The sequence below is a fragment of the Oncorhynchus gorbuscha genome, linkage group LG09 (genome assembly GCF_021184085.1).
Source record: "Oncorhynchus gorbuscha isolate QuinsamMale2020 ecotype Even-year linkage group LG09, OgorEven_v1.0, whole genome shotgun sequence".
Lineage (NCBI taxonomy): Eukaryota > Metazoa > Chordata > Actinopteri > Salmoniformes > Salmonidae > Oncorhynchus > Oncorhynchus gorbuscha.
The window spans coordinates 76,288,898-76,303,057 of record NC_060181.1 but is presented as its reverse complement, the minus strand read 5'-3'; the positions used below and the strand labels follow the sequence as shown (position 1 = coordinate 76,303,057).

Sequence of the window (14,160 nt, the reverse complement as noted above, 5' to 3'; positions counted from 1 at the left end):
GGTGTAGGTGTCCTGGAGTGCAGGTAGTTTGCCCCCGGTGATGCGTTGTACAGACCTCACTACCTTCTGAAGAGCCTTACGGTTGTGGGCATGGTAGTTGCCGTACCAGGCGGTGATACAGCGGGACAGGATGCTCTCGATTGTGGTTCTGTAAAAGTTTGTGAGTGTTTTCGTGACAAGCAAAATTTCTTCAACCTCCTGAGGTTGTCTGTGTGGGTGGACCATTTCAGTTTGTCCGTGATGTGTACGCTGAGGAACTTAAAACTTTCCACCTTCTCCACTACTGTCCCGTCGATGTGGATAGCGGGGTGCTCCCTCTCTTTCTCGCTTTCTCTCTCTCACACACACACACACACACACACACACACACACACACACACACACACACACACACACACACACACACACACACACACACACACACACACACACACACACACACACACACACACACACACACACACACACACACACACACACACACACACACACACTCCTCTAGCATGCCATCAGGTAAATTATATTTTAAATCCCCCCAAAAATGTATCCTAAAAAAAATTGTTAGAAAAATACATCTAGCTAGTTGTGCTAGACATTTTATCGATAAAAAGATACCTGGCATATTGTTTTTAAATGTGTGCATGCTTTTCACCTCTGAGAAAATATATGTTTCAAAGGGTTTGTGGCGGATTTTAAAACTCTTCCATGTAGGATACACTGGGGCATCCTCTGCCAGAAGACGGCAGTCGAGGAGAGGAGCAAGCTACTCTCTGTTCACCTATTAACTAATTGATGCTCTCCTACATATGGCAACCACTTATTGATTTTCGGGGTCACGTTGGAAAGGAGGACAGATGAGTTGAGGACACACTTTTGCCCGATTGAGAATATCTCCCCCCATGACAGATGAAAACTGGATGAAAACTGGATCTGAGAGCAGATGAGGGTTGATGACACACGCACGCACGCACGCACGCACGCACACGCACGCACGCACACACACACACACAGCAAATAGATTTTACGTTTTGTGTGACAAACTGATGGTTTGCATTATAGGCCTATGGCAGGATCATTGGACAGGATGTGTACTTGATGGTCCTGCTTCCTTACATCACTTCAACAACTGAGGATCATTAATCACAACGTGCATGATTTATTTGTTTCCAGGAATACTGACAACCCTGTTCAAATGAAAGATGCAATGATGTTGGAAAGGCTTCAGACCTAGAGAGCTTCATCATGTCAGCCTTTCTATATAATCTTTAGTGGCATTAGAGTTCCATCCAGTGGACGAAAGTGGTATTGCAACGTTTAGAACCGCTGCGGCTATTCACATGCTTTTGTTTTTCTAAACGTTAACTCAATACTCACTTTATCGACTCCCATCACTCGACAGTGGCCGTGTTGCAGTCGACCTCTAAGTGAGGTTAGCTTACTGTTTGTATAAAAATTACAGCTACGTCTTGAACGCACAATTTTTCAAGAATTAAGACCAAAGTCATTTGCCTTCGTCATGCGACTACACACCACAGTCCAACATGGCGGCCACGTCTGTGGCGAGAACAGGTTCGAAAATAGGAGCTCAATATGATCAAGAGGGAAATCTTATTCAGGTAACATCATTTTTAGTCAGTCATTTTTCCTAATATGGTGCAGTTTCTGTCATAATATAACAACACAACATTGCAATGTAAACATTCCTGGGTTTGCCACTTGGCTAGATAGCTACTGAAGCTAGCGAATTCACAGTTTGCTAAATAAAGCAACTGATGTTAGCAACTGTGGCTTGCAGGTTGAAACAAGGGAGGACAAGGAGCAGAGTGTCAAGCTAGCAGAAATCCTGGAACTTCTTCTTGCTGCTGGATATTTCAGAGCCCGAATAAAAGGACTGGGACCTTTTGACAAGGTGAGAACCAACTTACATTACAAACCTGAAGATCTGCAGGCTTTTGATTCCTGGTTTACCATCTCCTTGCTACCCTTTCTAATTCCATTCACTGAACCATGTCTTATAGGCGGTTGGAGGGATGACATGGTGCATCACAACATGTAACTTTGACATTGATGTGGATCTGCTGTTCCAGGAGAATTCAACTATTGGACAGAAAATGTAAGTAGCTAACATATAGCATAATTTTATTTACTGTTAGTGATGTTGCTGGACCAGTGTAACTGATGTTGGATGAACTTGTGTATCTCTTTGCAGCGCTCTCACAGAGAAGATTGTGTCTGTTCTGCCCAAAATGAAGTGCCCTCATTGCCAGGAGCCTCATCAGATCCAAGGGCTGGATTTCATCCATATATTTCCAGTGATACATATGTGTATTCCTAGACATTAGAGTTTTGTAATAGGGTACCACACTTGGTTTGTGACCTGATGTCTGATTTATTGCCAGTGTTGTATGATCTTCCGTGGCTGGTGAAGAGGGCCATAGGGACGAGGGAGGAGATGGGAGACTATATGTGAGAGCCTATTCTGTCTCTCAGTTCCAGAAGACACACAGCTTCCCTGAGGTGAGTGCTGTTATTGTAGGGTGACTCCATGGCAGGGATATTCAACTCCAACTCTACTCATTACATTTTTAAGTGCAATGTTCTGAACTTTTCATTGAATAAACCCCTGTCTTATTCACCCTGTATTGGCCCTCCATTTTAGGATGAATACTTCCTCCAGAGGAAGGAAAAGGCTGTGCAAGCAGTCCTAGATTTATTGGTGAGTGACTCCCTGACATGAAGCTTACATGCCATGTCTGGGTCAAATTATTCCATGAGCCTTTACAATAAAGATGCCATAAAGATGATGCTGCAGTGGATAGCAGCCGTTTTACAGGCTTCTGACCAATTCCGCTTATACACTGCTAAAAAAAATAAAGGAAACACTTAAACAACACAATGTAACTCCAAGTCAATCACACTTCTGTGAAATCAAACTGTCCACTTAGGAAGCAACACTGATTGACAATAAATTTCACATGCTGTTGTGTAAATGGAATAGACAACAGGTGTTAATTATAGGCAATTAGCAAGACACCCCAATAAAGGAGTGGTTCTGCAGGCGGTGACCAGACCACTTCTCAGTTCCTATGCTTCCTGGCTGATGTTTTGGTCACATTTGAATGCTGGCGGTGCTTTCACTCTAGTGGTAGCATGGGACGGAGTCTACAACCCACACAAGTGGCTCAGGTAATGCAGCTCATCCAGGATGGCACATCAATGCGAGCTGTGGCAAGAAGGTTTGCTGTGTCTGTCAGCGTAGTGTCCAGAGCATGGAGGCGCTACCAGGAGACAGGCCAGTAAATCAGGAGACGTGGAGGAGGCTGTAGGAGGGCAACAACCCAGCAGCAGGACCGCTACCTCCGCCTTTGTGCTAGGTGGAGCAGGAGGAGCACTGCCAGAGCCCTGCAAAATGACCTCCAGCAGGCCACACATGTGCATGTGTCTAATCAAAGGGTCAGAAACAGACTCCATGAGGGTGGTATGACGTCCACAGGTGGGGGTTGTGCTTACAGCCCAACACCGTGCAGGACGTTTGGCATTTGCCAGAGAACACCAAAATTGGCAAATTCGCCACTGGCGCCCTGTGCTCTTCACAGATGAAAGCAGGTTCACACTGAGAACATGTGACAGACGTGACAGTCTGGAGACGCCGTGGAGAACGTTCTGCTGCCTGCAACATCCTCCAGCATGACCGGTTAGGGGTGGGCCAGTCATGGTGTGGGGTGGCATTTTTTTGGGCGGCCGCACAGCCCTCCATGTGCTCGCCAGAGGTAGCCTGACTGCCATTAGGTACCGAGATGAGATCCCCAGACCCCTTGTGAGACCATATGCTGATGCGGTTGGCCCTGGGTTCCTCCTAATGCAAGACAATGCTAGACCTCATGTGGCTGGAGTGTGTCAGTAGTTCCTGCAGGAGGAAGGCATTGATGCTATGGACTGGCCCGCCCGTTCCCCAGACCTGAATCCAATTGAGCACATCTGGGACATCATGTCTCGCTCCATCCACCAACGCCACGTTGCACCACAGACTGTCCAGGAGTTGGCGGATGCTTTAGTCCAGGTCTGGGAGATCCCTCAGGAGACCATTCGCCGCCCCATCAGGAGCATGCCCAGGTGTTGTAGGGAGGTCATACAGGCACGTGGAGGCCACACACACTACTGAGCCTCATTTGGACATGTTTTAAGGACATTCTATTAAAGTTGGATCAGCCTGTAGTGTGGTTTTCCACTTTCATTTTGAGTGTGACTCCAAATCCAGACCTCCCATGGGTTGATAAATTTGATTTCCATTGATAATTTTTGTGTGATTTTTGTTGTCAGCACATTCAACTATGTAAAGAAAAGAGTATTTAATAAGAATATTTCATTCATTCAGATCTAGGATGTGTTATTTTAGTGTTCCCTTTATTTTTTTGAGCAGTGCATATACATATCTTCCTCAATTACCTCATCGACTCGATACAGGTTGTCTCCAGGCTGTATCACAACCGGCAGTGATAGGGAGTCCCACAGGGCAGGGCACAATTGGCCCAGCATCGTCCGGGTTTGGCCGGTGTAGGCCGTCATTGTAAATAAAAAGTTGTTCTTAACTGACTTACCTAGTTAAATAAAAATAGACTACACCTGTTGTTTACGTAGTATTTGACAAATGACATTTGATTTGATTTAAAGACCCCCTTTGTTATAGTAAAGGGACTTTAAAACCACACAGCATGTTGTTTTTCCCTTCTGGTATTGACAGGAAGTGTATAAACCTCATAGGAAATACAAGAGACAGGTTGAAGCAGGATCGCTGTTGGATGAGGAATACAGGGTTCACTCCACTCTATTGGAGTACGGAAGGTAGGCTGCCTGTCTCTCTCGCTCTCTCCATATTCAGTCCTCCATATCCAACTTTCTCCACAGTTCATGTTACATGTTCACATAAAAAAAAAAAAATGTTTTTACCTTTATTTAACTAGGTGGGTCAGTTAAGAATCAATTCTTATTTACAATGACGGCCTAGGGACTGCCTTGTTCGGGCAGAACGACAGATTTTTACCTTGTCATTGAGAATCAGAACCAATGTGATCTCATCCCATTTGACAATTGTGTTCCTTTAATTTTCCTATTGTTTTCCTGTGTCTCATCCATCCTTACATTAGAATGTCGGATTACCTTCTGTAAGTATGTAAATGGACTCGTTCACTGCAAGGAGTGTTTCACATGAATGCTTGTTGTGTGTGTGTTTCGATACAGAAGAGAGTACACATTTCAAACAACATGGAGTGGGTGTGTGTGCATACATGTGTAATGTGCTCCTTTCATGTACCAGTATCCTAATAGCAGTGGAGGCTGTTGAGGGGAGAACGGCTCATAATAATGGCTGAAGCGGAGCAAATGGGATGGCATCAAACATATGGAAGCCATGTGTTTGATGTTGTTGATACCTTTCCACTATAACGCTCCAGCCAATTTCACGTGCCTGTCTTCCCCAATTAAGGTGCCACCAACCTCCTGTGCCTAACAGTGATTTAAGTACTAATTACACCAGTGTTTTAGACGGTATGGATTCAGCAAGCAGACAAAACAGGACCAGGTGAGATTTATTGAAATTACTGTCATATTTGTAAAGTTAATTGTAGCATTATATGAATTCAAAGCCTATAACTACAGAATGATAAAGACAGGGACAGGAGGTTGATCATTACAAACAATATTACAGGGATGGAGACTTGTGGATCATAGGTATTCTGTGAACTGTAGCTTTAGTAGAACGTGAAACCACGATGAAAGATGGTATCCCCCTGTTCCCTACAGGCAGAGGAACGGAAAGCCTTGTTGATGCCAGGCTCTCAGGCCATACCCCCAGGGATTACAGAGGGGTTGCAGGAGGAGGAGGACCTGCAGGCAGCGGAGGAGGTGAGGTCACATCACGTGTATCGCTCTGAAACCAACCGCAGCCCCATGTCCAATACTACAGAAATGCATCCCTCTTTGTGATGATGTCCCTGACTCCCTGTGATATATCCTCTCAGCTGCGCATCAAAACACTGATGCCCAGCATGGCTGCCATGGTGACTGAGGAGGTAGGCATGGCTTTAGTTCTTCTCTTTGCCAGCGCCTTTACTGTGTGGTTGATTACTGTGTAAAGTTGTTTTATTTCATATGTAACATCAATACAGGGGAGGCTAACGGCTAGCACAGTGGGACCGATAGTTGGGCTGCAGTCTGAGGAGATTAAACAGATAGCATCTGAGTATGCTGAGAAGGTGAGCGACTCCCACAGCAGGGTTAAATGGTTAACTGCAATCATAAAATATTTGTCATATTTTAAAGAATAAGTCAATGCCACAGTGTGTAGTTAAATGTGTTTCCACATACACATTTCCATCACTTGGAGAGGTCTGCAGAGGACCGTCCAGAGGGTACGGGCCAATCCAGCAGCACCGTAGGATAGTGACCTTTCTGAACAAACAGATCCAACAGAAGACCAAGCAGTTGGAGGAGGTGACGGACGACTGGACTTTATGAATTTCACAGAACGTTGTGTAAAATAGCCATGCATTTCTTAAATGGAAGGATACAATGCACTTTATCTTCCTGTCAGAAGTAACTAAAAGTATGTGTATTTGGTGTGTTTTCAGCTACAAACCAAACACTTGGAGGTAGAATCAGGGTGTGTGGAAGCTAAGAGCAAACTGTTGGAGGCCACAGAGCAGACCGAGAGACTGGAGAAAGAGCCGAGTGCCCTGGAAGAGGCTGAGGGCCAGGCTGATACTGGGTGAATGCTGCACATTCAGACCAAACCATTAAGGCATTAATTCAGTGGTTGTAGGTATATAAACCCCCTAAAATTATACAGGTGTTTTGGACTTTTCTCATCCTACCTGTGTGTGCCACAGACTGTTGGAGAAGCTGAGGGCTCTGGTAGGCATGAATGAGAACCTGAAGCACCAAGAGCAGGAGTTCCGGACACATTGTAGAGTGAGTCTGCATATTTTCAAATCTAATGTTATTTGTCACATGCATGCACATACAACAGGTGTAGACCTTACAGTGAAACGCTTAGTAACAAGCCCTTAGACTTCTGGAAGCATTGTTGGTTAAGTAAAAAAAAAATGAAGATAAAAATAACATAATGAAACAGCAGCAGTAAAATAACAATAGCGAGGTTATATACAGGGGGTAATGGTACAGAGTCAATGTACAAGGGCACCGGTTAGTCAAGTTAATTGAGGTAATATGTACATGTAGGTAGAGTTAAAGTGACTATGCTTAGATAACCAGAGAGCAGCAGCAGCGTAAAACAGGGGTCTTGGTAGCCCTTTGATTTGCTGTTTAGGAGTCTTTTGGCTTGGGGATAGAAGCTGTTAAGAAGCCTTTTCGACCTAGACTTGGTGCTCTGGTACCGTGCGGTAGCAGAGAGAACAGTCTATGACTAGGGTGCCTGGAGTCTTTGACAATTTTTAGGGCCTTCCTTTGATACCACCAGGTATAGAGATCCTGGATGGCAGGAACCTTGGCCCCGGTGATGTACTCGGCCGTACGCACTACCCTCTGTAGTGCCTTGTGGTCGGAGGCCGAGCAGTTGCCATACCAGGCAGTGATGCAACCAGTCAGGATGCTCTTGATGGTGTAGCTGTAGAACCTTTTGAGGATCTGAGGACCCATGACAAATCTTTTCAGTCTCCTGAGGGGGAATAGGTTTTTTTCATGCCCTCTTCACAACTGTCTTAGTGTGTTTGGACCATGATAGTTTGTTGGTGATGTGGACACCAAGGAACTTGGAACTCATCACCTGTTCCACTACAGCCTGGCGATGAGAATGGGGGTGTGCTCGGTCCTCCTTTTCCTGTAGTCCACAATCATCTCTTTTGTCTTGATCACGTTGAGGGAGAGGTTGTTGTCCTGGCACCAGACGGCCAAGTCTCTGATGACCTCCCCATAGGCTGTCTCATTGTTGTCAGTAATCAGGCTTACCACCGTTGTGTCATCAGCAAACTTGATGATGGTGTTGGAGTCGTACCTGGCCATGCAGTCATGAGTGAACAGGGATTACAGGAGGTAACTGAGCACGCACCCCTGAGGGGCCCCCGTGTTGAGGATCAGCGTGGTGGAAGTGTTGTTACCTACCCTTACCACCTGGGGGTGGCCCGTCAGGAAGTCCAGGATCCAGTTGCAGAGGGAGGTGTTTAGTCCCAGGGTCCTGAGCTCAGTGATGAGTGGGAATGGGCAGTATTGAGTGCAATAGAGATTGCATCATCTGTGGATCTGTTGGGGCGGTATGCAAATTGGAGTGGGGCTATGGTTTCTGGGGTAATGGTGTTGTGAGCCATGACCAGCCTTTCAAAGCACTTCATGGCTACAGGCGTGAGTGTGACAGGTCGGTAGTCATTTAGGCAGGTTACCTTAGTGTTTTTGGGCACATTGACTATGGTGGTCTGCTTGAAACATGTTGGTTTTACAGACTCACTCAGGGACATGTTAAACATGTCAGTGAAGACACTTGCCAGTTGGTCAGCACATTACGTCCTGGTAATGCGTCTGGGCCTGCGGCCTTGACCTGTTTTTAAGGTCTTACTCACATCAGCTACGGAGAGCGTGATCACACAGTCGTCCGGAACAGCTGATGCTCTCATGCATGTTTCAGTGTTACTTGCCTCGAAGCGAGCATAGAAGTAATTTAGCTCGTCTGTCATAGTCCGTCCATATATAACTTGTTAGATTTAAGTTTGAAATGGACCTACTTCACAGGTGTATTTGTGATGTAATTCCCTTATTTCCTGGTAAGAGCAAAACAACTAACATGGAGTGCAATTTTCTTCCAGGAGGAGATGGTTTGCCTGCAGCAGAACATTGAGGACCTGAAGATGGAGTCAGGAGATGATAGGGAGGACGAGAAGGTAACACACTCCCAAGACCAGCTAACTCTTTTTTTTGTCTATGTTTAATAAATGTTACACTGTGACTGACTTTCTTTCTCCCTCTTTCTCACTCTCTCCCTAAGGAGACGAGTCAGCTAATCGACAAGCAGTACAACAGACAGAGATAAGCTACAGAAGATCAGACTGATGATGGTAAAATGCACAAATCACAATGCTGTAGCAGGATTCATTCCTGCTTAATCAATTTGAATTCACTTAGGCATTCTGTTTGGAGCATGCAAATAGTGGTCCTCTTACCAAGTCCTTTATTTGCTCATGACCTGAGGGCTACTCTCTGATAGGCTTGGAGGAACCGTGAGATCACCATCCTGCAGAGGAAGATAGACGACGTGCCGAGCAGGGCAGAACTGAACCATTATCATTAGAGGTTCATTGAGCTCTATGGCTAAGGTAGGTATCTTAGCCTCAACCACTTATTGATTTGTTAACAAATTCTTACATCAAAGAACCATTACTTTTGTGTGTGTCCCCTAGTTTCAGCAACACATAACGAGACCAAGCAGTTCTTCACCTTGTATTACACATTAGATGACAAGAAGGTGTCCCTGGAGGAGGTAAGAGGAGAGGGCATCAATTTCATAGAGCCATTGCAGCTGAAATCAGCTTGTTTACTCATGGTAATCATCTTCTGTGATTTTAAAAATTTAACTTGGCAAGTCAGTTATTAAGAACAAATTCTTATTTAAAATGATGGCCTAGGAACAGTGGGTTAACTGCCTTGTTCACTGGCAGAACGACAGATGTTTACCATGTCAGCTTGGGGATTCGATCTAGCAACCTTTCAATTACTGACTCATTGCTCTAACCACTAGGCTATCTGCCATCCCGTGTTGATCTGTTGCTGAATTCCATCCATGACAACTTCCAAAAGTGAGTATTTTCACAATTTACCCTTTATAAACCTATCCTGTTTTTCTTATTATGGGTAATGGAGTCCAGCAGGTTTACCTCGTGTCTAAGCCGTGGTCTTCTGTCTTGCTCAGGGTGATGGCGTCTTTGGGGGTCAAGGAGCAGTTCTTGAGACAGATGGAGCAGATAGTGGTGGGAATCAAACAAAGCCGCATTAAGGTGAGTAGGGTAACTAACCATCTCTCTAATCTTCACTGTCCACTGCCTAATGACAGCTTGAGCTGAAGACGCCAGGTGCTTTCCTCCTGGCCCTAGTGAAAAACACTTAAATATGAGTGTTGTGTGATGCATATTGGTGATGTCTCCTCCTGGTCTACAGATGGAGAAGAAGAAGCAGGAGAATAAGATGAGGAGAGACCAGCTGAATGATGAGCTGCTGGACAACAGAGGCTCTACTTCAAAACTGTCAAGGACTTCAAAGAGGTGAGGCCTGAGAGAGAACCGCATTCTGGTTATGTATGGTAAAACATGACGGAACTAGTTAACTGTTTTATGAATGTGTTCTACCGTAGTCTCTCAGAGCTGATTTATTTATTTTTTTGCATTTTCCCTTCTAAACTGATAAAGTGAATCACTGATGTTGTTTTACTAATTCAATACTCTTTCTTACAGGAGTGTCGTAAGAATGAAATTCTGCTATCCAAGCTGAGAGACAAGAGTGCTTCGTAACCCAAATCACTGTCTCCAAAATAAGTTCTCACTGTTACAGTCGTTGATTGATGAGATTATTTTTTATGTATGTCTTGTTGTCTGGCAATACTGGCATTGTATTGCCTATTGTATTGTGCTTTGACCTTCCACATTGCTTTGCAGTATGTGGATTGTGATGCCACTACTGGCAGGGCAGAGATTCTTGAGGGACATCAACTGCCCTTTGCACGGTGCAATGAGGAATGTTCTCCACGTACCATTTATATTTAGGTGCAGGAACTCTATACTTTGGAGCTAATATTCTAGGAGATGCAGGAACTCCAGCAGAACATTTGAGCTGCTGGTACTCAGTTCCAGTGAGCTCCTGCCCAAGTCAAGCACTGGCTTTACACATGTGTATTGATCTCTGTTGTCTACCCATTTCAGCAGTTTATCATCACTTTGGCACTTAATAAAATAAACCATGCACAGTCCGTAAGATTTCCTGCTGTTTAATGCCTGGTCATAAAAATGTTACAAAGCATTACGAGCAACTGCGTTGCTTTCTCATAACCCTTCATATTGATGTAGTTGTTATCCAATCTAGATCCAGGATATTAGTTGTTGTAGTTTGTCAACCTATCCGCTAGAAGTCCCTTTATGTGCAATGTAAACGAGCCAGTATGGCGGAGGGGGAAAGTGATTTGGAAACAGACAGGCTAGAATTGGAACTGGAGACTTTATACATATACTCTAACGACAACTGTTCAGTACAAAGCAAAGAATATTGCTCCGAGTTTTGTAAGGTAAGCTAAATCACGCCAATTCCTGGTTTTAGTTGGGAGAGGCGAGTTCTTACGCCAAGCTTGCTAGCTACGAAGCAAAGCTGTTCAGCTACTGTAGATGGCTAGTAAAAGTAATTTATTTGCTAACGTTACGTAGCATCGCATTAATTAGCTATCTAGCATTCATCGCAAATTCAGTCAACCCATACTGGCCTAGTTAGCTATAACGTTACCCCACAGAGCTTTTATATCTCTTTGACTTGGCTAGCTAGTCAACTTTAGCTACCACTATGTGACGTTACACGCTAACTATGGGTGCGTTCGTAAATTCACTCTAGCCATCTACTCCGAATTCATAGCACTCTCGAAGAATGAGGAATTTACGAACGCGCAACATCCGTTGAACATGACCGGTGTCAGTACTGTAAACGTCATGCTAGCAGCACAGTCACCACCGCTCTAAATAACATGAAAACAGCCTAACCAGTTCTGCTGGGGGTGATTAAAATGGCTAGAGTGAGGTGCTCATTTAGCTTGGGTTGTTGTTGTGAGGCCAGAACGCTCTGATCAACCCTACTCCTCAGCATCCAGTATACGCTCCGGAGAGCGTAACCAAAGATAGACCTGTCGTTTCCAATGGGAGCAAATAAATCCTAGTGGGCAGAACAAGCAAGGAGATGGCAAAGCCCAGAACGAGCAAGCGGGATCCAAGTGGCGCGTTCTAGCATTTATTTATTTCCGTTAGGGAACGCATACTCTGATGTGCGTACTCGATTCGCCCTTGCGCTCCTAAACACCATTTAGAATTGTATATATATTGCAAATGGTAAAGTCTACAAAACGCAGTCCACTGTTTGTTACAGATTACATTTCTGAACTGTATGGAGATCAAATGTAGAATGTATGCACACATGACTAAGTCGCTTTGGATAAAAGCGTCTGCTAAATGGCATATATTATTATTATTTATTATATTATCGATGAGAAAATGTGCAGAATGTCAGCCAAAATCCAGGATATTTGGTAGTGTGTGGAAACACCAACCAGATGCTTTCACATTTATACATCCGGTAAAATATCTGTCTCATTGTTCTATCTGTGGCGAAACGTTCTGAATTTACGAACGAACAATCTGACAACGCTTTGAATTTACGAACACTACCTAGGATTGCTAATGTAACTTCACACCGTCCCCTCGCCCATACCCGGGCGCGAACCAGGGGCCCTCTGCAAACATCAACAACCGTCACCCACGAAGCATCGTTACCCATCGCTCCACCTCACTCTATCCATATGGGGGACAAAAGGATGATTGTGGGACAGTGTAGCCTGCATAATAAAATAAAAAAAAACGGCAGCGCCCTCTATTTTTAATACCCCCAAACACCAAGTAAGGCATACCTAGTTTCAAAATGGGCCATCACTGTTAATCATGAATGACAATTCTTCACGTGAAACGTCCAAATTGCATCTCCATGTCAATCACTTGATCTCAAATCAGTTTCATGGGAATATGCATTTAGATCATTTTTTTTGTGAACAAATTACAGCAGATTGTTTTAATTAGGCAATAAGGCCCGAGTGGGTGTGGTATATGGCCAATATACCACAACTAAGGGCTGTTCTGCAACACGGAGTGCCTGGATACAACCCTTAGCCGTGGTATATTGGCCATAGACCACCAACAAACCCCAGAGGTGCCTTATTGCTATTATAAACTGGTTATCAATGTAATTAGAGCAGTACAAATACATGTTTTGTCATTGATTCAGCAGCTTTGATCTGACTTTAAATGAGCACCATTGTGAGAAGCGCTCCACTACAGTCTTGCTCCGGCACCACGTAGCCTACTTTTTTTGCCTGACGCAAAATTTGGTGATGCAGAAACGAGAGTCCACATGTGTGGCTGTTTTATAAAAATCAAGGAATATTTGCCCAATAAATAATTTCTGGTTGGTCTCAGGGAATGGAAAACAGATAAGAAGGGAGTCTTTTAAAACGGGACTGATTGAAGTAGCAGCAAATATGTTGAATGAGCAACTAGTGAGCCTCAAATTTTATGAAATTACCTTAAATGTTAAGGTACCTTACTTACTTCGTCAGAAGCACGCATTTTGTAAGTAGTTAGGCCACCCTCCCCCGGGCACATCTTCACACGTTTGAATGTGATAAATAAAAGTATTATCTGAGGTTTTTTAATCCCCTGACTCCCGAAGTCCTCCTTGCTAGTTAGCGGGATCGACACTGGTAGACAGTGGTCTTTTCTTCTGCCTGCGGAACAGAAATGCTGGAAAACAGTGCCCAACAGGCAGTGTTGAAGGACAGTCTACCGGTCGCTCCCGCAAGAACGTCAGGTTGGCGCGATAGTATGTGTTAGTTAGCGACACCGTGTTCTAGATTATAGAATAGATACATCGTATTTAACAGAACTTTGGGAAAACAGTGCCTGATAGGCGGGGACGAAGGACACTGTTACCGGTAGCACCCGCCTCCCACTAGAATAGCAGGCTGGGGCGATACCGTGTGCTAGCTAACTAGGTACCACTGCTGGCTTGTTTCTGAAGCTAAGCAGGTTGGCCCTGGTCAGTCCCTGGATGGGAGACCAGATGCTGCTGGAAGTGGTGTTGGAGGGCCAGTAGGAGGCACTCTTTCCTCTGGTCTACAAAAATATCCCAATGCCCCAGGGCAGTGATTGGGGACACTGCCCTGTGTAGGGTGCCTTCTTTCGGATGGGACGTTAAACGGGTGTCCTGACTCTCGGGTTATTAAAGATCCCGTGGCACTTATCGTAAGAGTAGGGGTGTTAACCCCGGTGTCCTGGCAAAATTCCCAATCTGGCCCTCAAACCATCACCGACACCTAATAATCCCCAGTTTACAATTGGCTCATTCATCCCACTCCTCTCCCCG

At 44.7% G+C, this 14,160-nt stretch overlaps 1 protein-coding gene and 1 pseudogene across 2 annotated transcripts in view; both read left to right on the top strand.

The window, feature by feature from the left end:
- The first annotated feature begins 1,306 nt into the window (after positions 1 to 1,306).
- On the top strand, positions 1,307 to 10,960 carry LOC124044081 (annotated as a pseudogene).
- Positions 10,961 to 11,134: 174 nt separating this feature from the next.
- The window catches only part of LOC124044077 (zinc finger protein 654-like), a 17,909-nt gene continuing 14,883 nt past the window's right edge, over positions 11,135 to 14,160 (top strand). For both annotated transcript variants that reach the window (XM_046363476.1, XM_046363475.1), the window contains exon 1: positions 11,135 to 11,272. In XM_046363476.1, the coding sequence (XP_046219432.1) occupies positions 11,150 to 11,272 (123 nt within the window). In that variant the 5' untranslated portion in view covers positions 11,135 to 11,149. The remainder of the gene's footprint in view (positions 11,273 to 14,160) is intronic.